Genomic DNA, 25549 nt, shown 5'->3' with positions numbered 1-25549 from the left:
AGGGCTGCAGCACAGGTATTTAATACCTCATATAATATTATACTGGTATGCCTTAAGCAAAGGATCCTTAAAAAATTTTTTTCAAAAACCTAGAAAAGTAAACATTGATTCAGCAGGACAAGACTAAAAGAAATACAGTAAACATCATGGATGGAGAACACATATCTAAAATAGAAAACAATGACAGATTTCAAAAATATAAAACTAATAATGTGACAGATTCACTGATGGTGTCATAATTTAGATTTTGCCTGTAAGTCTTCTTCATAACCAAACATCACAGATCGACAAAATGATTATCCAGAACTCATTCATAAAGTAAAAGTAATGGATTCTGTCAGAAACACATGATGAGAAAAAAGTGATGGCTTTGGTTTAGTATTAGACTGCGTGATGTTATTAGCATTAGTAAATGAAGGGTTTGAATGCATGTTTTTTTTTTGTTAGTCTTTCATGTTAAGATGCACTTACGGTTTGGCAGCAAGGCGGCGCACACAGGCAGATACGGAGGTAAACACACACAGTGAGGACAGATGAAGACAAAGACTTTCTGATTAGTGCGACACAAACACACACAATGTGTAGGACATTTTAAAAAAGTACAGGACACACAGAGACTACAGTTACATTTGCTGCTTCTTTCAATTAATTTCGAAATCATAAATATAATAATCATATTGTTGTATTTTATGTTTTAGTTGTTTTTTTTAAATAATACATAATTATGATATTGTGATTTATAATTTCAGATTTAAGTGATGCTGCCATTAAACAGCAGTTTAAAGTTTTATTTGTCACATGCCAAGGTTCAACCACAGTAAGCAAAGCAGTGAAATAAATAAATTAGATATTATGAAAAATATTCCATATTGTGGGAAATATCACAATAATTTATATTATCAAATATGGGCCCTAGTTTAGCAGGAGGTATAATTTGAACACTTTGTCTTTACAGAGCGGTGGTTCCCAATCTGTGGGCCGAGGCCCACTGGTGGGCCGTGAAGGTATTGCAAGTAGGCCCACAAGTCATATGCAAAACGGTACAATTTTGGTGAAAAGATGCAATTATTAAAAAAAACAACAAATATATAAATAATCTTTTAAATGTTTTAAAAGAAAATGATCTTTAAAAATATTAAAATTTGTTTTGATCATGTTTGATCATTAAAATTAAAAGTGCTCTGAGAAGACATTATTTGGCCTCTGTATGGTTACAGTTGGTAAAGGTTGAGAACCACTGTTATGTAGAATTTGATGCAGGACCAGTTTGACATATTGACTAAATAAAAACAAATAATCTGAAACAACAACTGTAATTGCAGCCAGAGGAGCACAATACTTGGAACTGGTAATCAGTGACCAATACGAAAAGGAAAAAGATTTGATTTGAAGTGTTTTCACAACACAGAAACATCACAAGAAGATGTTGGAGGTGACAGAGGCAGATACAGGTGATGTAAGAGGAGGGAAGAGGCTGTGAGCAGAGAGTCCAGGCAGAAGATGAGAGAAGACAGTGGGAGAGAGGAGCTGCCTGGTCACCATTTCCAATGGTTCTCTTCAGCCTACACGAGAAGTCACCTGCAGACAGGAGGGAACAGAGGGAAAGAAATATAGACCTTCCTTACCTTCCTTAAAGTTATTTTAATTAATCTTTTTATTTATATTAACAGTGAAATTAATTGCATGAACAACCCTACAGAGATGAATCACTGGACTCTGCAGATCTACTGTGATTTTTAGCCTCACACACAGTAGCTCAATATTTTGTTTTACAGTGTGGTTCAGTCTCTCTGGTCTGATCACACAGATGTGCATCAAACATTAAGCTTTTACAGAGCCAGATAGTTTCCAATCATTGAATCAATGTGCAATCATTATGTGGCCAGATGTTGTAGGAAACCGTTACTCACACACTAACTAAATCAACTTTAAACAGTGATTATAAGTCAGACCTGTGAGTCTATTCGCTGGTTTTGGAGATAGTCTGGTCTCTAGTGGCCAAAATATTTCATCAGTGAACATTTTCGAACGACAGCTGGAAACCTGTTTATTTAACTTGTATTTTAATTTCGCTCATATTTTACTATTCTTACTGGCTTCTGTTTTTATTTTCATTTACATATTTTATCATTCTGTCTTTCTATTGTCTATTTTTATTGTCCTTCAATTTGCCCTTATTCTCTTGTACCATTTGATTTTTTTTTATTGTAAAGCACTTTGAACTATAAATAAAGTTTATTATACCTGGGAGATGTTGACTCCGGTCAGTTTCTCCACGGCATCAGGGAGGCGGGTCATGATCTCCAGCACCTCTCCTGACAGTTTGGCGGCGCCCACCTCCCCGGCTCCACTGGACACCATGGTAACCTTCTTGGCTTCACACAGAGGTTTGCTGATCTCTTCTGCCATCTTGTGGGAAACACCAAAACACGTTTAAAAACTGTGATCGAAGCTTCATTAAACTCTTTCCACAGGCAGAGGAAACATGAAGAACATGCAGCAACTAAATGACTCCGAAAAAAAAATTAGCTAAATGAATTTAATGAACCAAATAGGAAGTTTTTAATACACGTGCCATAAATGATTCAAACTACAAAATAAGTATCACAACATCATAAGTATTTGGCTTTATGGTTTCAATTTAAGATTTTTTTCAAGTTTTCAAGTTTTTTTTAAATTTTATTTTATTTTTAAGTCATGTATGCATGACTGTATCATTCTGGCTGGAAAAAGAAAAATGCCTCCATCAACAACAACAACACGTCCACTATGGGCTTGTTACAGAACAGAAAGAAATAGCAGTAGTTTAAATTTCCCAAGTTTCATAAAATGGCTTTGCTGTGACCGTTTTAAAAACACTCCGGAATGACGCCTCTTTTTGTTTTCAGGGATGGATTTGTAACAAAAACAGTCTACCCACACACACGCACACACACACACACACACACACACATATATATAAAAGGTATAATTGGTTGTTGTGGACATTAAAGCGTGTTGTGTCTCACCTGAGGCAGTTTCTCCAGCAGCATGTCCACCATGGCTCCATCCTTATACTCCTGGAAGGCCTCTGCCTTCTTCGCCATCTGCTCTGCCTCAGCACGACCTTTGGCCTCCACTGCAAACGCCTCGGCTTCACCTTTCATCTGAAGGAGACACAAGGACGGACTTCCTTTTACCAGAAAACACAAATGGACACACCCACCTGAGAATTGAATTATGAATTAGGCCCACACACATCAGAGGTGTGTGCATGAGATCAATATTGAATATGCGAAATTCTCAACAGGATTTCCATCTTGAATTATTTAGAAACTGAAGCCAGCTGAGTTGGGATTCTGCTGAAGTGACTCACCCTGATGGACTCGGCTTCAGCTTCTGCCTCCATGATCAACTTCAGACTGAGAGATAAAGAAATGCTGAGTCAGACAGAGACTCACAGACGGTTCGGGCACTTTGTACTAATACACAAACTAGTCCCCGTCTCAAAGAGCCAATGTATTCCCATCAAACATGTGACTGGACCTCTTCTGGCCCCATCAGGTCTAACAGATACATAACATCTGTGAGATGTCAGATTGCATACCAGATGATATCATTAACAATACTAGAACATAAGACAGAAGTGGTGTTTTATTCCTTTTTTTATTCCTCCACACCAGCAACAGTCAGAGCAGGAGCCATACTGTTTTCAGCTTGACCGTCCGTCCGTCCCATTCTCTCAGACACACGTTGTCTCAGTAACGCCTTGAGGGAATTTCTCCAAATTTTGGCAGAAACGTTCACCTGGACTCAAGGATGAACTGTATAGACTTTGGTGGTCAAAGGTCAAAGACACTTTTTAGCCATTACTTGCAGTTATGACAAAATGTCACACAAATGATTCATATTTTCTGACTCTGGAAAAACAGGGATGTGACCTGAAACTACAACAACCACGAGGAGGTGATTCTAGTTTTTCCTTTGAATTGACACATCAGTCATATAATTCTGTGGGTTAGTGTTCTAATAAATATAAAAAATATAAAAAGTGAGTCCAACAATATGTCTTACGTCTTGTTTCAGCTTGTCTCACCATATGTTACCTGATCTATCTTTGTAAACAGCAATGATAGAAAGTCTACATACTAACATGACAGGAGGGTTTAAAGTTGGAGGATAGAGACTTGCTATAATACAGATGAAAAGAATGACTCCTCTGCAGTGCTGCACAAGCATCAGCTCAGCACCTGAACGACGGGGATTCATTAACTTGCCCTGGTACTAAAACTGAAAGAGCACCTGCCAACTCCCAGCATCGTCCTGCTGTTTTAAGAAGAGCAAGAAGAAGAGTGAAATGAGGCTGAACCTGCCACTCACCGCTGAGCCTCAGCCAGTTTCTCCAGGCGGTACCGCGCCGCCTCCGCAGGTTTCTTCACCTTAGCCTCCAGCTCTTTCTCCCTGCGGGTGATCTCCTGCTCCTGCAGCATGATCTGCTGCGTCCGCTCCACCACCTGCACCTGCATCCTCTCCTCCTCGATGCGCTGCTTTGTCTTCGCTACCTGGAAACGGAGGAATAAATTGAAGATAAATCACATCAACAAGTAAAGGCAGATGCAAGATGATCTAACAATGTCCAGTTGTTATTCAGTCTGGTGTACCTGCAGCTGGTAGGCCATCTCAGACTCAGCCTTCTTAGTGTTGACCTCTATGTCATAAGCTGCCTTCTTCAGCTCGTAGTCCCTCTGGGCCTTCGCCATTTCGATCTCATTCTTGTACTGAGCTGAGATTTTCTCCTGCATTGCATGGGCTTCCTGCAGAGAGAGACACAGAAGAAGACACAGGACCAGAGAAGGGAAGAGGAAACAGGGATCAATAGGAATGAGATCTGAAAATAGGATAAATGCTAAAAATATGGACAATGACAGATGACTTAAGAAGAACAGAAATGATATCTCACCCTGATTACAGCATCTCTCTTGTTTTGGGCCTCTCCGATGCGAGCGTCTTTCTGAACCTGGGCTGTGCGAGCTTTTCCCAGTGAATGCAGGTAATCCTGTGAACCAGAAGCAAGAGAAAACAAAAAGAAGAAGATCATTCAGGTTCATGACTTTCTTTGGAATCCTGGAACACACCACAATGAGTTTTGAAATCAAATAACGATTCTCCTCCTGAAAACCATTTGAAATGTGAGAAGCGGTTTTTGTAGATGATGGCAGAGCAGCACCTGGTCGTCGTGAACGTCTTTGAGGGTGTAGCTGACGACACTGATCCCCATGTTGACGAGGTCAGAGGAAGCCACCTTAAAAACCTGCTCTGAGAACTTCTTACGGTCCTTGTAGATCTCCTGTAAGAGGAAGGCGTTTACTGTGATGTGGGAGTCAGGCATTATCTACACAATATTAGTCACATAATGTTGTAAACCATTACCTTTAATGTATGAAGTTGTTAAGTTTGTATTTACTTGTTGTGTATACTTGTGTACAATTCAATACATTTAAAATTCATGAACATCTTCAGTATTTTTCTCCAAAGTTCACCGGGTCACCTCAACAGTCAGGTGGGCGATGATGGCCCGCTGGTGGCCCTCCAGTGTCTCCAATGCGATCTGAGCGATCTCTCCTTCTGACTTTCCCATGAACATCTGGCATGCTGCGGCCAACATCTGTTTATTCTGACCCTGGATCTTCATCTGTGGGAAACAGCAACAGTAAAACACTGACAATGACTTCCCTAAAGTGATAACAGGTGTCACAAGCTAATGCCACCAAGCAAACCGTCTCCATGGAAACAGTAGAGTTTTTACCGCAGAAAAATCTGTTTCACTGCTGTAAATGACTTAACTTTTTTTCCTTAACTAAGGAAACCTTTTAAGATTCTGTGCAGCGCCCTTAAGTAACTCCCTCAGCTAAGGAGAAATTATACCTTAAGTGTCATACTTAAGTAGAACACTTGGTGAGAACCTTAGAAAATACATAAACCTCCCACCTACATCTATATTATACAATTTAATAGTGACTACATGGTAACAGATGTTTTTGTCCATTAGTCTAAAGTAGTTCCTCTGAAACAAAATCTCCTTCTTCACCGGTCATGTATCCTGCTGTTTCTTCACTCACCTGGGCTATACCTGTGACAGAGATGGGCACGCCATGGCGAGTGTAGACTTTATCGCTCTTCACATTCAGAGTGAGAGTGTTAAGGGAAATCCTGGAGACAAACAGGGTCAGAAAAGATATTTATTGATTGAGCATGAATTGCTCTAATGGTATAGGCTACATTAAAGTGTAGGAATCTTTCCCTTGTTCCTTTGTGAGTGCAGGGTTGTACAGGCACAAGATGAAGGTCAGACACAACACTCAGACAAACACAACATTAAGTGCGGTGCAGTGTGTGTATTGGGAGATCCAAATGCATCCTGGATTGGTCTGTTTGCAGGTTAATATGTTAAATTTTACAGGGAGACAGAAATAAAACTGCTTTTCTGAGATAAATGTTTTTTTATACAGCAGAAATTATGTTAATACACAACATAAAAAAAGTATATGTAATTAATAATTTTATTTGGTGATGGGAAGGAAGATAGCCAATGTTTTAAATCTGTGTCCATCAGTCGTCCAGGCTCTACAATCACAAATGTGTAAATTACATTTACATTATTGACAAAATATATATCCTTTTTATTAATATCCTATAGTGGAAAGCTTTTCTTTCCATTTCAGTTTGGATTTATATTTTCTGCTGCTGCAGAAATCTTGTCATCTTGCAAAAATGTTAAAACAGAGACGTTATCCTACCTCTGTATCTGCTGAATACAGGGGATGACGAACACTCGGCCTCCAGGTATCATCAGTGGAGGAGAACGACAGAACCCTGGGAGAGATCAGAGACCAAGCAGGGCCTCAAATCAGAGTCTGGATATGACCAAGGTGGAGTGATATGAACAACATAAGGTTTTTCTCATTTTTGTATGAGAATACTGAAAAAAATGTCATCACACAATAACTTTTGTAAAATGTTTCACTTCAGAATTAGACGTTCAACCAAAAACCGGTTAAGTTGCTCTAAATATTCCAAAAAAATTGGATATATGGTACTTTTTAAAATATGTTTATTATTTTGCTGTATAGTCAGAATGCAAACTTACAAAATGAGAATAAAATACAATAAGACATAAACACAGCACATCATACATAACAACAATATCCACGGTCAGATAAATTAAGTGCAAGGTAGTGTTTCTTTAAGAAGAGCAAAATTATATTTACATATACTGTATAACAGAACCTTTTCAGAGAAAAAGGGAAACAAAATACACAGCATTGTGTTTTACATTGGATTCAACACATTAATTCTCAGCCTGAAAGAATTTCAGTACAGGGTCTCAATATAAGGTACTTTCGTCCCCTTCAAATGAATGGAAATGAATGAAAAGCAATAATTATACATTCAATATAGTACTGTGGTTTCTTTTTTAATATGGCCCTTATACAGGTCATAAATTTTACCTGACACCACCATAGCTTCGTTGGGACCACAGGTGTAGAACATGTTTGCTGCTTCTTCAAACTGAAAACAATTGAAAGTAGGATGATTCTTAAATAAAGCCACCATCATAGTTTCACCTTGCAAACACTGCATTTCATAAAGGAATTGTTTGGCATTAATGTGGGATGGGCGCAGACTGCAGGACACTACTACTATTTGTACATGTATTTATTTATTTATTTATTTATTCATTTATTTATGTCAAATAGGATTGTCATTTGTAAGACCTCCAAACCAGCACCCTCTCTGCTGTAAGACTCCTGTAATTGAAACGGAGGGAGGGATTGGGAACCAGAGACCAAACCATCAGCTAAAATCTCATTAAATGCTGCGCAGTAAAATCCACAAGAAAACATATAAGAGAAGAAGAAATGCTAACTAATTACAGCCAATTATTAGGACAGAATAACGCTTTTAAAATAGGTATAATGCTACTGTGTGCAAATTCCTAGCAGCTAGCTGTCAATCCATTAACACAATCAATTTAACACACACATTAGCGTTGACAAATGAGAACGGATGTGGATAGAGGTTTAATATGGCCTCACACTTACCTGTTAGTGTATAAATAAGGTGGTTTTGGTGAAGAAGTTTCGCTGTGTGAGGGTTAAAATGAATCTACTTAATTTAATTTGATCACCGTTGATGATTTTTCCCGTCAGACTCCGGCTGATGCTGACAGTGAACACAACACAGACTCTGCAGTTCAGCGGCTTCTATTGAGCACGCCCATCGATCAGACTGTGTGCGTCTGCCACCTAGCGGCGCGGTGGGGAACTGGCACTCATAAACCTCAGGTTATACGCTAAAGTTATACTGTGCTCAGTGTTTTCCTCCTCACTGCTCACTGCTAATGGTTTGCAAAATACTTTTATCGACCTCTTTATCCAGTTTGATCATAATGTTATAATGTTTAGGTTTTAATGTTTAGGTTTTTTTTTTTAATTAAAATTGTTTTAGAGAGGTGTTGATTCAACTGTATCATCAATGAATGAATCTTAATCTGAAAAGTAACTGACTATAAAATAAATTTGGTGAAGTAGAAAGTAAATAAATTTACTCAACTGTACTGAACTTAAGTTACATTTTGAGGTACTTGCATGCAAATATTGCACTTTTTACTCCACTTCATCTGTTATATAACTTTAGTTACTATTTGTGAAAAAACTACTGAACATCTGAGATGGAGTGCACAAATAAACACAAGATCCAGAAGCCATTTGAAAGTTCAAGATGCTTAGGTTGATGGTTAATGGGTGGACGATTTTTTCTGTGCATGAGATATCAAAATACATAAAGACAAAATAAGTAAAATTACATGTCAGCACTACAATAAACTAAAGTAAATCGAACTGACATTTCATGCATCCACTATCTCTTTCTTCACTTTCAGGGTATTAAAAACAGGAATCTAATGAAACATAATACAAATAAACATTCAAAAGCCATGCTAATCAAATAACTGCTATACATCTAATAATAACCAAATACAATAACATTAGGTTTGAAAAGTCCATTCTTCAACTCACAGTGGTTCTTCGTTCTCAATGGTTTTGGAGGGAAAAGGCTTTGCAGACAGAAGGGTGTGGTTAATAGGATGACAGGTGATTTTCAGGTGAGGCAGGGTATTAGACTTGTGATTTAACAATTTGATTTGCATATTTAGATTAAGGGTGCAAAATATGGTCAGATAAATTATTATTATCTGATGTTAACTTGTAAAAATAAATAATTTCATGATTAAAAAATAATCATAAATATAATTGGTCCTGTCTATACCAAATGCAACAGTAAAGAGATTTAGACATTAATAATTATAATCAAAAAGTATGGTAAATGTTATTCTGCATAAGGCACATTTTTACTTTTGGTACTTAAAGTAGATATGATGCAAACACTTTTGTTACTGCTAATGACTTTTACTTGTAACAGAGTATTTTTACACTGTGGTACTGCTACATTTACTTAAGTAGTGAAAGTACTTCACATCCGCTGCTGCTGGATTGTAAGAAATAAAGTATAAGAAAATGGAAATACTCAAGTAAAATACCAGCAGTCATAGTGACTCCACTGTATTCTCTTGTTTTCTACTGGTCTGATTTCAGGTTAATGGAGCTCCAAGCTCCAACAGGGCAGTGATGACAGTACACGGCACTCCCTCTCTTCTTCCGGCCCTTGCCTTTGAGACAAGGAAACCCCTTTAGAAAGAAAAAAAAGAGCTATCTACCCTCTCAGCCAATCAGCGCCCGTCCCTTAGCCACAGCAACCAATCATATCAGCGCGAAAGCCGTCCTGAAACTTTGTCCCCGCCTGTAGGAGTCGCGGCGGTGCTCACTGTCTTCAGACCCGTCTGTCAGTGCGTCTGTGGCCGGTCGGTAACTCCAGCTCCTCCGCTTCTTCTGCTTCACTTCACTTCCACCGAGAACCAACAGCCATCATGAGGGAGATCGTGCACATCCAGGCCGGACAGTGCGGTAACCAGATCGGTGCAAAGGTAAGAGGAAGTGGTGATGAACTTATTTCTGTCGTTAATTAAACGCTTTATTCTAATGTCTACAGGTTATGTTTAATGTTTCTTTATGAAAACTTTTGTTCTGTGTTTTGACAGTTTCAGAAAAGAATGAAATTTAATGACAAAGATAATACATATTCAATTTCTGTATCTAAAATTTTTATTTTTAAATAAAAACTACAGCTTCTCTTTTTGCACTCCATCCCTCTTTTTCAAAGACTATGTTAACCATTTAATCTGTTCACTAGTTTATCAGTAGATAACTAGACAATAAAATGTCTAATTTGATTTTTGATAAATTCACCACAATCATAGTTAGGTTAAAGGTGATCCCAGTGGGGTTTTTCTTGCTCTACTAGCACCAAAATCATTTATTTTAATTGCCAGCTATCTTTACTCAAAGGAAATGTATATGTTTTCTACTTTTACTATACATTTTACAATTGCACAGATTTAGCTGTAAAACTGAAAAAAAACATTAAACTCACAGCCAAAATACAATTAGATAGAAAATCTGACTTAATCCCATTGTTTTAGTGGATGAGAAAATGCTGCAAATACTATCAGATTGATACAGTGTGCCAGACAGAAACGATAAATCACAGTTGAATTGTTCAATTAATGTGATGGGGCATTAAAGTACCACAAAATACACTAAGATCTACCAAATACACTTGTATAGCAACAGGTATTCAGTATAAGCAAGTTTATATGTGAATTATACAGTGAAGTGAGTTATACAATAGAGTGAATAAAGCTAAAAGGGTTGATAATATTGTAGTGAGTGTGTTTCTGTGATATGAAATGAGCATAACTAATTTCTTGTCATAATATCCCTACATGTGAAAACAGTAAAAAAAAAAAAAAAAAAAAAAAAAAAAAAAAAAAACAACAACAAAAAAACCATTTGGAACTGTTGACAAAACTCAAGTCATTGATCCATGATTAATGAAGCTGGCCCAGTTTCAGCAGACGCGCAGGGCCAGCTGCTGTCTTGGCCGCTTGGTGAGCCGGACTCTTTGTCACTGTTTAAAGAGCAAAGAAAAAAAAGAAACAAGAGAAGATGGTGGAGAGAAAGGAGAAATTTGCTGAGGCAGAGGAGGGGAGCGCAGCAGGGGGGGTGAAGTAGGGGGGGGGGATAACAAGTGGCTCAGTGTCTGCTCTGAAAGCACAGATGAGGTCATTTAAATAGCTCCCTTTTCCAGTCAGTGTATCACATGCACACGCCCCGGGCCCCAAAACCACCAGCAACCCTGAAAACCCTGAGTACACATGATTTCTACAGGGAATATCTCTAAAATATGTTTTTATTTATTTGCTTTTTTACTGGATTGCTTTAAAAGTCCTCAGTCAGTCAAACAGAGCTGCAATGATTATAGATTTATTGGTTAATCAATCAAAAGCAGCAATTTTGATGATTGATTCATAGTTTCAGTTAATTTTGTGCAGAATTGCAGAATTTTTTTTCTTCACCTTCTGAAATGTGAATATTCAAAAAAAAAAAAAAAAAAAAAAAAAAAAAATATATATATATATATATATATATATATATATTGCAAAACAAGCAATTTTAAGATGTAACTTTAAATTCAATTTATTCTTAATAGACTGTGGTTTAAAGAAATGGCTGAACATATTTTCTGGGCTAAGGATGTTTGGGATGCACATTGACTGCTCTTTTGTCACATTATTCTTCTTTTTTTGCCAGTAAAAATATAGTTACAACAAAAAAAGATGTACATTATTTACACATCAGAATCGAGACTTAAATATTGGTCATTTTTCAGCTGAAAAATATTCAGAAAATCTTGTCATTTCAAGAATCTGAAATGATATGTAGCTTCACACACTCATCCAGCTGAATTGCTCTTGGAGGGGAGTGGTGGTGGGGGGGGTCAACAACAGGCGTGGCAGCAACATATGGGGTGACTCAGACTCCGCTACTCCATGATCAGTGAAGACAAGTGTATTTACAGAGGATTTAGCGAGTCTGAGGTCATCCTCAATTCACAATGGATTAACTGTCTGAATTCATTTCCCCGGTCCAGATCCAGCAGAATCTCCGAGCTCCGTCTGTTCTGTCAGTCAGTAACTCATGTCAGATGTGATCCATTGAAGAATTAGATAATCAATAATAGATATCAGCATTAATAATCTTCTTTTTTTATTTGTAAATTTGTTTATAATTTTAGAAAATGTTGTCATTGTTCAGTTTTGGTGATAATTTCTGTTCCTTGTCCAGTCAAATGTTGTAGGTCAAGATGTTTTTTTTAACCCAGAAAGCTCAAGTAAAGTCAAAAACCTGTTTCCATGGTGATCACGGGGGTGGGGGAGGGTGTGTGTGTGTGTGGGGGGGGGGGGTGTGAATTGAGGGACAGCCAAAGATGGTGAGGTGACAGTGGTGAAGATTAAAAAATGAGATTTTCTTGCCCACCACCACCACCGGTCTCTCCCTTACCCCCTCCCACACACACACACACACACACACACATACACTGGTGCAGTCTCCAGCCCAGATTAGGGCCAGTTGACTGAGCTGGTGTGACAGCCTGTGCTCTTGTCTTAACTGAGTTTGGCGTTAATGTCTCGGCCTGTAGAAACGAGGCCGACTGAATCCTCTGAGAAAGCTCTGCTCCCTCTGACCCCTCACACTTCAAAAGGAACAGGGAGGTTTTAAGCCGTGAAAAGCCTTGCATTCAGTTCCCTTGGAAAGGAAACCTTTTAGAAGCTATCAAAAAGTCTTACATTTAATTTACAAAGGTCTTGAATATATGCGTTTGCCTCGTGCAGACAGTAACATTAGTTATAACTTTAGGCTGATGGGAGGCAGCTGCTAGGAAGCTCATCAACTCATGATGTACAAATTTTAGCAAAAACCTAAATTAACAAATGAATTATTTTATAACACAACAGGCCCCTAGGCCTAGACAATGACACAGCTACGTTGTTTTCAGTGGTTTGAGGTCAAGTGTCTTTATGGTCATTTTGTGTCTCTGTTGTCGGCTCGTGGTTGATTTAGCGTCTGTGGTAATTTTGCATCTCTCAGTTGTTGTTTTGAATCTCTTTATGGTGTTTTTGTGTCTCTTTCTAGTCGTGTTGAGTATCTTAATGGTCATCTTGTGTATCTCTTTGTGGTTTCTTTGTGTCTGTTTGTGGATGTTTCAGTATTTTTGTGGTAATTTTGCATCTCTGTTTTGAATCTTCTTTGTAGTTGCACTGTGTCTGTTTGTAGACGTCTTGAGTATCTTTGTAGTTGTGAATCTCTGTATGGTCATTTTGTATCTCCTTGTGGTCATTTTGTGTCTCTTTGTATTCACCTTAAGTATCTTTGTGTCATTGTGCGACTCTTTGGGATACTTTAACCTTTTGGTCTTTAGCCTTTCAAGTCTTTTACATTATCTCTGTGACTTTCAAACAAGAAACAGTCACTTCATACAGAGGCTCATACGGGCCCCAGGTGGCCCCGGGGCCTGTGACCATTAGGCCTGTTGTGTAAACCATACATGGGTTCAGGTCACATGAAATGATTAATCATGTATTAACAGGAATTATTGTTATATATAGCTGGGGAAGTACTGACAAAAATGATATATAAAGTCATATAATTCAATAAATTCATGCGTGCACAAATAATTGTAGGCTTTCTTGTTTGTTTTCCCTCGTTCTGTGTGTGGTATTAAAAAGGTCTTTAGAAAGTCTTTTGATTTTAATTTGATGCAGAAGGTTTCAGTGCTTATAAGTTATAACCAAAGTCTGTTTGTGTGTGAGTCAGATGGAAAACTCCAGGTGGAGATAATAAAACATCATCCTCCCTCCATAAAACTCCACAAAGAAGGATTTTTATCTGAAAACAGCTCAAATGACAAAGTCTCATTGAAGATAAGAACATCCTGTGACCTTTAATAAAGAACCAGATAGGCCTGTTTGAACAAATGGTTTTCTGATGTTTGACTTTTTCTGCCACATGTTGGTTTTCCTCTTCTATCATAAAGGAGACTGAACTGACTCTAGCTGGACTGGCAAACGTGTCTGCTTAGTTTGGAAGATTGTACAGGGCATTTCTAATATTTTTTTTATAAAATGATTAAACCTTTAATCAAGGAAGTAATAATTCATAATGAACATTGTTAGTTTTATCTCTAGTGCGCTCGTCTTTGCTTCTTTTTGTGTCAGTACTTCCTGCTTTTGACCTCATCCCAAACCTTTTTCCTGGTAATTTTCCCAAGAGTAGAAACAAAACATCTCCATGAGACTTGCATATGATTAGCACTGTGTCATTTTTTTATTACACGTCTGTGGTTATATTGTTAATTTAACAGAGGATTTATATCAAATGCGAAGTCTTGATCCTGTGCTGTTTTTGGCTGCTTCGTCCACCCTCCGGCTGTGTTGTGGTCTCCTCTCATTTCAAGCAACCTTGAGAAAAGACAAATCACCGACTTCATCACACATGATACAACATGTGTGTGGCCGTGAAATGCAGCTTGTAATGAGTGTGATGATTGGAGAATACTGATCAGAAGATTGCAGTTCATCGCTAGGTGACTGTTTATCACAGAAAAACCCTCTTTCACCATATTCAAAGAGAGAAAACAGAGGTGTTACACAACGTGGTGTTTTTTTTTGTTTTTTTTTTTTAGATGATCTTGTGACAGTTAAAGGTAATCACATCTCAGAGTGTCTCTGGGAAGCACAGAGAACAGAGGAGTGTTTGTAAACCCCTCCCACAGTAAATTGGCTTCCAGTTACGGCTTTTATGAAGCACAGAAAGACACCTCTTTCTAAGGCATCCAGAGTTGTGACTCAATAACGTCACCGGCTGCAAAGCATTTTATTCAAATTAAAGCTGCAACTGGATTTTACAGGTTTCAAGATTTTTTTTGAAGTGTCAGGACTTGTCAGGACTAAAGTTAAAAGAATCTGATTTGATCAGATTTAACATGATTAAACGTAGGTAATACAAAGGGAGGAGACAATAATTGAGTGTCAAACAAATCTTTGCGCGACTTTGCTTTGCATAACGTGAATTCAACCCAGTTACACTTGGTTGCTAATAGTAGTCACCACCTTCATGAATGTATTCGTTTTGTGTATTTGTGTGCTTGCTTTAGTTCTGGGAGGTGATCAGCGACGAGCACGGCATCGACCCAACAGGAACCTACCATGGAGACAGCGACCTGCAGCTGGACAGGATCAGTGTGTATTACAATGAAGCCACTGGTGAGTAACATCTAGACATGTACTGAGGTCAGGGTTTGATAAACTGAAGTGAGACCCTTCACCCCCACCCTGTGGAGAAACTGGCTCACTGCAGCAGCAAGGAACAAGATATAGAGAAAAATACAACTGCTTTGAAATAAAGATATACTGATGCAATCCTAATTAGCTTTAAAAGTTGTTTTTTTTAATAACAGAAAAAAAAGAAAAACTGCATTTGATGCAGATATTCATGGTTAATTTTAGCGCTCCACATGAAGTAGAATGTGCCGTGTTAATTCTGCCACATTGGTGCTTTTTACATGTGACGGATACCCGTAATGGCTGTTAATCAACTAATATAACCAGACTGTATAACATTCGAGAAGCCTAAATACTACAGATGAAAAACTAAAGAAAACCAAAAGGCTGAAACATGAGTGAGACAATCCGACTGAGAATCAGTTGGATTAAACTTATAAAAAGTTCAGAAATGTAATAAATGATCTGAAAACAGAGTGGTTTCTACAACAGTAAACAGCCACAATAGTTCATTTTACTATTAGATAAAATCTTAAAGTGTTGTTGTTTTATGTAGTTTTGTAATGCTTGGCTCCATCTAGTGGCCCTTTGCGGTACTACATGAACACACCAGCTGTTATACTAAAGTGATAATCTTGAGCTTTTCACACTAAACTGATGCACATGTAATTAATTTCTTGGTTCAGTCAAAGATCTGTAATTATTTCCAACAGAAACTGAATGACACATTTACAATATTCAAGGTTTTCACTCAAGTAAAGTAGCAGTAGTTCAGCTTTAAAAGACGGAGAGTCAGAGTTAAGAGTAGAAAGTTGGTATTTGAACTTAACTGTGATCACTGTGATGAAGTGAGAAATCTTCTTATGAAACCCAGTAGTTACAGTCTGGATTGATGGACGAGATGTGGACAGTGCAGCCTGCATTGTAGCATCATATGGATGAAGCCAAACCGCTTACAGTCTTAATTTCACATGTTGTGTTTACCTGTGTGCAGGTGGGAAGTACGTGCCCAGAGCCATCCTTGTCGATCTGGAACCAGGCACCATGGATTCAGTCCGCTCTGGACCCTTTGGGCAAATCTTCAGACCTGACAACTTTGTCTTTGGTAAGAACACAACCTGCTGGAGAGAGGTTTGAGGCACAATCCCAATGTCCCCCCTAAACCCTGAACCCTCACAGACTTAATTGACATCCCCTGGTGAGTGATTGAGTGTGAGAAGCTGCAAGGGCTCAAAATGGTATAAAGAGGAATGGGACAGCACTTTGTGACATACTATGTAAAAATATTCCTTCACTCCCTGTTTGTGAACAAAATAATAATGTGTCAGATCTGACGATAGCAAATTTGGAATTTATCATCATCTCATCACAAGACAGATAACTCCACACAGTTCTGGCTCTAAATCACAGTGAGCTCTGTGTTTATACTGTTACATACTGTCTTTCTTCTTGTAATAATAAAATTAGCGTTAGCTCTTTTCATGCTTGTGTGTTCACCGTTCTTCTTCTATCTTATTATTTCTTCTGTTTTGCGGCCGTTGTTTACCGTTTTTACCAGGCATTCCCTGGTAACCATGGTAACCCTGTGTTTAATGTCACAGCGCGACGAACTTTGGGAATTCCCTCAGGCAAAGTCTGCAGAAATATGGACTTAAAGAAAGTGTCAATAAAGGGCTCAAAATGTCTGCTAGAGAGCCCTCATGCTCTCTTAACTGCAGCAACTGAATGAGTTCCCAGTGGGAACTTACTGGGAACGAGCCTCAAAGTCTGTGAGGGGGGACATTGGGATTGAGAGTCTTAAATGTGGCCTTTTTTTTTTCTACCAGAGGCCAGAGGTCAGTTTGGGACTCATGCATCTCATGAAGTTTAACATCTTCTAAGGACAATTGGAAGTCTGCTAAATGACCCAGACGAAGGTCACAAGACGAAATGTGTTGTTCTTTATCCTACAAGTGTTGCTGGAGTTTTGACCTCTGCAGGTCTGCTTTACCAGGGGTCTGGGCTCCAGTTCAAGGATGAACTGTGGATGCCCCTTTGCCCAATTTTGTGGTTTGTGCATTTGACAAACTGACTGCTCACTCCTGCCATAAATCCCCACTATGAAGCCAGATTGATCTTCATCACTGACTTAGTTGCAGGATACTTTAAAACAAAAAATGAACACTCATTTGACAGAAATGTTCTGACAGTAATAAAACGGGGAACTGCTGTTTCTCAGGTCAGAGTGGAGCTGGAAACAACTGGGCCAAAGGCCACTACACAGAGGGGGCAGAGCTGGTGGATTCAGTCCTGGACGTGGTGAGAAAAGAGGCAGAGAGCTGCGAGTGTCTGCAGGGTTTCCAGCTCACACACTCCCTGGGGGGAGGCACAGGCTCCGGCATGGGCACCCTGCTCATCAGCAAGATCAGAGAGGAGTATCCAGACCGCATCATGAACACCTTCAGCGTGGTGCCCTCCCCTAAGGTAACTACAGATACACAGGAAAATATAGACATTGACCTCCATTTTTTTTAAAATAGTAATATTTTATTGCTGCTTTTATTGTGACTTAAAGTCGTTGTTTTGCCTTTAATTTGTTTTAAAGAGTAAATACTTAATTCCAGTGGAATGACTTACCCTGTTATTTATTATATTATCAGTTCTTGCTATCAACATTGAATTTAGCTTTTATTTCAATAATAAAACATTTGCCAACTTGACTTAAAGTAAGGAATTATGTTTAATGCTGATCAGGTAATCTTAACTAGAGAGGTACACCAAGATAGGCCAGTAGTAATAAAGAGACTTGCAGCACTGATCACTGTCTGAAATAGACGTTTTAAGCCAGAAAACTCAATAAAATAAGTAAATTATCAGTTGCATAAACAACTTCCTTTTTGTGTTACCATGGCTCCGTTCACACCTGTCATCAGATCTCACTTCCTCACTGTAAATGCAAATAAACATGTTCATCATTTCTGTTTGCAAAGATGAAATGTGTTGTTTTTGCACTTCCTGCTCTTAATCTGCTGGAAATTAAAAGAGGAAGAAGAAATAATCAAGACAATACAGACTGGGTCTGAACCAAGCATCAAGCTCCGAGGCTACAACATGAAGCCAACACTGAAGTGCTAAAAGCTGCAGTTCCTCTAATGTCTGAGAATTGAGGGCGCGGCCTCTTTGAGTGACAGGTGGGTGAGCGTATGCTTGCCAAACCAGCATGCAACAAAGTCTCTGCTCCAAACACGCCCCAACTCTTTGACCATTTTTTGAATAGCTGGGAGGTAGGGGCGGAGTCAGACACTGCCAAGATGGCGACGGTGGAGCAGCTCACTCTGAGCTTGAAAACCGCTCTTAGTAATAAACCTCTCTGTGCTTTTTGAAACTTTCAGATGTCATGGACGAAGCCAGCTGACGCAATTTGAGAACTAACTGAATGAGTTCGTACTTCCCCTTACACAGTTTAGTAGGCGGTCCTTCAGTGTGTTCCAGGACACATTTGTGTACACATAGCTAAAAAATGTGGCCACATGCAGCCTCCTTGTTCCCGTCCTCATTTTCACACCTGTACCTGTGTATCAGATCACCTGAGGTGCATGTTAATGCCTGGTGTGAACGGGGATCTTGAGCTCAAAGTAATCTACTATAGATTACATGTATTCTTTCCATACAGGCAAAGTGTTGATGTTGATCTCTGTCTGTCTGCAGGTTTCAGACACGGTGGTCGAGCCGTACAACGCCACGCTGTCAGTGCACCAGCTGGTAGAAAACACAGACGAGACCTACTGCATTGACAACGAAGCTCTTTATGACATTTGCTTCCGCACTCTCAAACTCACCACGCCTACCTACGGTGACCTCAACCACCTTGTTTCCGCCACCATGAGCGGTGTCACCACTTGCCTGCGTTTCCCCGGCCAGCTGAACGCCGATCTGAGGAAGCTGGCAGTCAACATGGTGCCCTTTCCCCGTCTGCACTTCTTCATGCCCGGCTTTGCCCCTCTGACCAGCCGGGGGAGCCAGCAGTACCGCGCCCTGACGGTGCCCGAGCTCACCCAGCAGGTGTTTGATGCCAAAAACATGATGGCGGCTTGCGACCCTCGCCACGGGCGCTACCTGACGGTGGCCGCCGTGTTCCGTGGCCGCATGTCCATGAAGGAGGTGGACGAGCAGATGCTGAACGTCCAGAACAAGAACAGCAGCTACTTCGTGGAGTGGATCCCCAACAACGTGAAGACGGCTGTCTGTGACATCCCGCCACGCGGCCTCAAGATGGCCGTCACCTTCATTGGCAACAGCACAGCCATCCAGGAGCTGTTCAAGCGCATCTCTGAGCAGTTCACCGCCATGTTCCGCCGCAAGGCTTTCCTCCACTGGTACACCGGCGAGGGCATGGACGAGATGGAGTTCACAGAGGCCGAGAGCAACATGAACGACCTGGTGTCTGAGTACCAGCAGTACCAGGATGCCACGGCCGAGGAGGAGGGAGAGTTTGAGGAAGAGGTGGAAGAGGATGCCTAGAAAAAAAAAGAAACAAACAAAAGTGATGAAACATGAGCTGAAGAAGAAGAAGAAGAAGAAGAAGAAGAAGAAGCTCAAACCAAAATGAAAAAAATCTCAAAAAAAGTGAAAAAAAAAATGTGACATGAAACGAAGGAACGTAGAAGAACAGATGAAGCAGGAAGGTCTGAACCGGTGAATGGAGGAAGAGAAGTGGCGACGAGACTGAAAGATGAACGTAGGCAGAGAGGTGGACGAGCAGCAGGATGAAGACGATGTGACCAAATTAATGTGCCATGGTTTACAGTTCATTGTGACGCCATGTTGGCTGGTTTACCGAAACCCGCCTCCCAAAATCCCTTTACACCAAGACCACGGGCCAGTTGCACAAAACACCTGAAGTTGATTAAACCATTGCACAAAAGACCTTAGTGACCAAACTATTGGAACAACTTAAAGGTACCTCTATGTGAACTGCACCCATAATGACGAGGAACTGATTTTACATTACACACTCCTTTGATGTTAGCAGCTTCCCAAAAGTGATGACAGGTATCACAAACAAATGGTCTCCATGGAAACAGTAGAACTTTACAGTTGTAAAATCTCTTTCGCTGCTGTAAATTACTGAAGTTTTTTCCTTTAACTAAGGAAACATCTTAAGAGACTCTGTGCTTAAGTAACTCCCTCAGCTAAGGAGAAATTAAACCTTAAGTGTCATACCTAAGTAGAAAACTTAAGGTGTTTTGTGCAACTGGCCCCAGGTCTTGTAGCAAATGCACAAGAAGCACTTCGCACACTTCACTGTCATCACGTAGGATTGTCTCTCAACAAAGTAATCATGGGCGGCTTTTAACAAGTGTTTTGTTAAATGGTTGAATTACAATTATTGCACTCACTTCACTTATTGTTATGACATCAGAAATGAAATCTATGGACTTATCTGTTCCACAGTTAAAAGCACTTGAACTAGGGTGATGTCAGAGAGCGTCAGTGGCTGTAATCATATTGTTTTGGGGAAACCAGGTCTGTAACCTGAAAGTCGGCTTCGGAAACAGGAATCATGCCATTTATAAGTGTTAAATGCTTTTATCAGTGTTAATTTCTTTTGCAGTTAAATTCCACTCTCAGAGATAAATGTGAATCTGTGCAGTAGGTGAGAAAACTGAAAACTGTCAGTGTTGTTTTTCCTCACTCAGGTCTGAACTTTTAAAGAAATTGGATGACCACACAAAATTGAAAATAAGTGTCAAAGGCTCAAATTCAACATATATTCCATCAGTAATCAATACAATCAAAACAAGGGTTTTTTTTTTTCAAACAAATTCCCACAGTTTTAATGCAGCAGTAGCAGTTTGAGGGTTTTTCTTAGACGCCAGCCAACGTCATGAGGAGGATCTCGCACTGCAGATGCTCACAGCTCAGGTCAGGTGATGGAAAGAATATTAGCTTTAGCTTTAACCTGTTTTCTATTTCTTACTATTTGGCTGCCTGATATCTGAGCTCAGTTTGATTATAAGCGTCTCTGCTTTTGTTGGATTAGAGCCAGGTATTATATTTACATTTTGCCTGTGACCTCCATGTGTTCTTTAATCTACATTTTTTTTATAAATTTCATGGGACTTCAAACTTAAAGACTAAAAATGTATGTAAGGAAAATATCAGCAGTTTACAACTGGACAGCAGTTCTATCACCTGCATCTTTTTCCATTCCAAGTATTAAAATCATGGAGAGAAGATGAAGAATTCATTTTTATCTCATCACAATGATCATTTCCAGCATTTTTCTGAATTAAATCTCACTGCCCAAAAATGTTCAGTTCAACAGCTCTACTTCTGCTGCTTCTGTATATTTGATAATACACCAAGTCATTTTAAGGCTTTTATTATGAAAGATTGATCAAACACATTTCAAAAATACTTTTACTTTTGAAAGAAATGGTAAAAATAAAACTGCAAATTGGTATTTTTACTTTAGTTTTTTTTGTTGTTGTTTCCACTCTGAGCCACTACAGTATTAATTCAAATCACACACAGGTATGTGAACTTTCTCTTTACTCTTTACTGTGTGTCTGTGTGTGTGTTTCTGTGCTATTGTTTGTTAGAACCTTTTTTTAATTCCTGTACAATGGTTTCAATTTGGATCCCACTGACTGTGAAATGTTTTGGGAGAAATAAAAAGGCATTTAAGAAAAAAAACAATACACTTTTATTGTCACTTATTATTGATGATCAATTTTTAGTTGTTACATTTCTTATAACAACAAATGGAGTGATATCTGCAGTGTGAAGACAAACATCTAAAAATATTAGATCTTTTCCATTTTAAGAAAGTGTTTATTATTTTTGCAATTAATCTATATTTTCTGCTATAAAATATGATGGAATAGTGGAAAATGTCCATTGTGAGTTCCCAGAGTCCAAGGTAACGTTTGTTTTTTTTCCCCATCAGCCCGAAACCCAAATATATTCAATTATAATGATATAAGATTATCAGACAGCCCTCACACTGCTATCAGGTTTTCGGGTCAACATAATTTGATTAGTGCAAATTTATAACAAATGTACAATATCAAGTATGACGGGTCTTTGAGGGAGCCTGCGTGAAATTCTAGTCGGAAGTTTTAGTTTATATTGTTTGTTGTAAGTGGTATATATTTATTGCTCTTTTGTTGTGAAGTTCAGTAAAACGTAGCCTAGTATTATTCCATCATAGGAGAACTGTCAGGCTGCAACCAGCAATTATTTTCATTATCAATACATCCGACAGTTATTTCCTTCAATAATCAATGGACTGTTCAGGTAGAAAATGTCAGAAAACAAGTGGAAAACGCCCCGTTATTATCCCCTGAGGTTAATAGATTTTATATCTTTTGTCTGAGCAACTGTAAAAAAAAAAAAAAAAAAAATACTAACATGCTGAATTTACTGTCAGAAAACTCAGAAATACCAGGAAAAATTCACATCTCAGAATCTGATTAAATCTGATTTATGAAACATATTGCCAATAAATTTTCTGTCAATTGTCTAATCAATGAATCAACCAGTTTCTTCTGTTCTAAAGTAGCATCCTGGTTGTTTTGGGGAAATAATGAAACAGCCATATAAAACTGTACAGATGATGCAAAAATACTCTCAGCACATCATGCATATTCAGTAAAAGCTACGAATCAGAGCTGATGATAAAGTAACTTTTTTTCTATCTTTATTGAAAAACATCCAAGTAAACAAACAATACAAACATTTGCTCAATATATTTGTAAACATAGAGTCAAGAGTAATAATTGCAAAATAAATAAAAGAAAAGAAAAGTACATAAAAAAAAAAAAAGAAAATAAGGGGAAACAAAAAAAACATGAAAGACAAATTGAGATAAGAGATATAAAAAGAGTCAAGAGTAATAATATACATTTTCAGTTCAACTCAAATTCTGATAAAATTGGGGATGACTTTGCATTTATGTATGTGAATTTTATCATATAGGATCAACAAATTTACAATAAATTCAATGTCACATTTATCATGTAAATATGTAATGATATTTTTACATTGCATATTGATATTATTATTTACTTTTGCAGAATATATAGTTTTTCCAAAAAGTAACTGAATGCATCAAAGATTATGATTCATTATTACAAAATGCACACTTCTTTTCTTAACCACCTTTTTTCTTCAGTCAGGAAAAAGTTACCTGAATTACCTGATTCACTCTATACCTGCTCAGTTTAGTTTTTATTCCACCTGTGAGGAAGTGGCTCGCTGTGACAGACACAGACAAGTTTTAGAAGGAAAAAACTAATTTTGAGGTAATACTTTTTTTTTTACTTCATTTATTTCTGTAATATCACTGTCTGCTCTGTAAGTCTTCAAACTTAAATCTTGTTTATTGTGAGTGTATGTGGATATTTTTTATGCTAGCTGTCAGTGCTAATGTTTTAGCCGTTTAAGCTAGTTCATGGCTACAATAGTCTGGGTTAGTTGTAAGAACAAAACACACACACACACCAATTATGTTAAAAATTCACTTAAGTGTTGATTAAATTCAATATCAAGTTTTTGTCATAATGCTTATGTCATTATGTTGGTTCAAGGTTTATTTGTTATATGTAGGTTTACAAACGGTTAATGGTACAGTGAAATGTGTTGGACAAGAAACTCAGTAATAAAAACTAGCCTAATATGAATTAGAAATAATGGAATAAAAAATGTTTGTATTGTAAAATTGCAATCAGAGCAGAAACAGTGGCAGATATGGCATGTTACATTTTACCCACAGTGTAACCTGGACTATGAGGCGAGTTCTAACATTTCACTCCTTGTGATTGAGACTAAACCACAGAGCATGTTCTGTTTGTGTTGCAGAGATAACACCCACACCATTTAATAACTGACACATTGAACTGGTTTGTATTAAATAAAATAAAAAGATGCAGAATATAGAAGTATAGATTTGTTGGGTAAATATTAAGTAAATTTAATTTAAAAAAAAAACAAAAAAACTTTATTATCTGAACAGATAAACTGATGAGCTCTGTGTGTGAGGTGATGACCCCCCCCCCCCACGAGCACACACACACACACACACACACACACACACACACACACACGCACACACACACGCACACACACAAACCTACCCCTACCCCAACCCCACCCCCTTCACACTACGATCAGTTTGACCACATGAGTGCACATCGGACCTGGAGCCGTGCATATTTACTGGTGGCCTGAGGTTAAACTGCAGAGCGGCTGCTTGTCTTGGAGCCTCCAAGCCCGAATTGACGATCTTTACCGAGGCTCTCCGAATCCGACCACCGCCGATCTCAAATGGTCCACAAACCCGACATTAACCGAAACTCTTCAGCTGTTCCCGATCTGTCCCCCATTGAAGTCTGATTTTGTCGGGACGAGATTCAGTGAAATAAAGAAAGAAAAATAGAGAGAGGGGAATTTCAAGAATCTATTTCCTGACTGAGCCCCTCCCAGTCCGGAGATTTTCGGGTTCCGAGGCTTGAGGAAGGTAATTACCATCATCCAGTTCTAATTTTACATGACAGCAATGTGTGTTTTTGGTTCAAACAGGGAGGCGGAGGGTTAAATTTTGCAGTTTTTGACTATTTGCTTGGGTTGTGTTGAGCGGTGCCACACGGCGGGATTCAGGCGGATTCAGGGCGTGTAACCAACAGCAACGCAGCGGAGGTGTACTGGATGATATCTGCACAGCACAATACAACAATTAACAGTCTCCATGCGTGTAAACTTCACGAATTTCCTGGGAAAAAACGATGCAATTTCGCGGTTTCTTCACGGGAATCCACGAGACATTATTTAATGAGGCATTAATGGCCTCCTGCTTTCTGCCAGTTTTGGGGTTAATTCTGAAAATGTTCATATTTTGTTCTGGAGACACACTGCTAATAATTGGATTAGTGAGTGTTTTTTATTATAGTGATGATTTTCTGAATATTGCTTAGCCTGTGGTGCATTATCATGTCCTGTGGGCGGGATATACCCCTGTATTGGGGGTATTTTCTGGTCCATCCTTGTGGAGATGGTTACGCAATGTACTGGCACATATTAGAGGAGCTGACTAAGTGTTTGTCACATGCAGAAGTCATTTACAGAGAGTGTTGGATTGGAGTGAAATGAGTAAGAAATGGCAGCACTTCATATCTTGTGGCAAATGATTAAACTGACTGGTTGAAGAGAAGAAGAATCAGATCACATGTTTGTTTTGTGATAGAAATCTGATGGTATCTGATTAATCTGCAGCCCAGTGAAAGAATTAAA

General features: G+C 38.7%; 2 protein-coding genes across 3 annotated transcripts; one reads left to right on the top strand and one right to left on the bottom strand.

The window, feature by feature from the left end:
* Window positions 1–1185: 1185 nt before the first annotated feature.
* Window positions 1186–8183, bottom strand: flot1 (flotillin 1). Of its 2 annotated transcripts, XM_022744089.1 has the most exons (13): window positions 8082–8183; window positions 7488–7548; window positions 6777–6852; window positions 6099–6189; window positions 5528–5671; window positions 5207–5326; window positions 4940–5035; window positions 4641–4793; window positions 4360–4541; window positions 3356–3401; window positions 3009–3146; window positions 2245–2409; window positions 1186–1578 (listed from the first exon to the last, which is right to left on the bottom strand). In XM_022744089.1, the coding sequence occupies exons 2-13, from the start codon at window positions 7528–7530 to the stop codon at window positions 1558–1560; spliced, it is 1275 nt and encodes a 424-aa protein (XP_022599810.1). In that variant the 5' UTR covers window positions 7531–7548; window positions 8082–8183; the 3' UTR covers window positions 1186–1557. The 2 variants fall into 2 exon arrangements, with proteins under 2 accessions (XP_022599810.1, XP_022599811.1); XM_022744090.1 differs by lacking the exon at window positions 8082–8183 and having other exon boundaries at window positions 6777–6893; window positions 7488–7514.
* Window positions 8184–9871: 1688 nt separating this feature from the next.
* Window positions 9872–19808, top strand: LOC111220880 (tubulin beta chain-like). Its single transcript, XM_022744144.1, has 5 exons — window positions 9872–10021; window positions 15151–15259; window positions 16272–16382; window positions 17496–17740; window positions 18965–19808. Exons 1-5 carry the CDS (start codon window positions 9965–9967, stop codon window positions 19775–19777), a joined length of 1335 nt encoding a protein of 444 aa, XP_022599865.1. The 5' UTR covers window positions 9872–9964; the 3' UTR covers window positions 19778–19808.
* The last annotated feature ends 5741 nt before the right edge of the window (window positions 19809–25549 follow it).

The sequence above is a fragment of the Seriola dumerili genome, unplaced genomic scaffold (genome assembly GCF_002260705.1).
Source record: "Seriola dumerili isolate Sdu_G_001 unplaced genomic scaffold, Sdu_1.0 BDQW01000078.1, whole genome shotgun sequence".
NCBI classification, from domain to species: Eukaryota; Metazoa; Chordata; class Actinopteri; order Carangiformes; family Carangidae; genus Seriola; species Seriola dumerili.
The sequence above is the reverse complement of the archived record's forward strand: the minus strand, read 5'-3'. Positions and strand labels throughout refer to the sequence as shown.

Coding starts and splice junctions, on each gene's coding strand:
- LOC111220880 (XM_022744144.1), top strand. CDS start 9,965: ATGAGGGAGATCGTGCACATCCAGGCCGGACAGTGCGGTAACCAGATC. Junction 15,260..16,271: donor GTATTACAATGAAGCCACTG/GTGAGTAACATC, acceptor ACCTGTGTGCAG/GTGGGAAGTACGTGCCCAGA. Junction 17,741..18,964: donor GCGTGGTGCCCTCCCCTAAG/GTAACTACAGAT, acceptor GTCTGTCTGCAG/GTTTCAGACACGGTGGTCGA.
- flot1 (XM_022744089.1), bottom strand. CDS start 7,530: ATGTTCTACACCTGTGGTCCCAACGAAGCTATGGTGGTGTCAG. Junction 6,853..7,487: donor CGAAGCTATGGTGGTGTCAG/GTAAAATTTATG, acceptor GATCTCTCCCAG/GGTTCTGTCGTTCTCCTCCA. Junction 5,036..5,206: donor AAGACGTTCACGACGACCAG/GTGCTGCTCTGC, acceptor TCTGGTTCACAG/GATTACCTGCATTCACTGGG.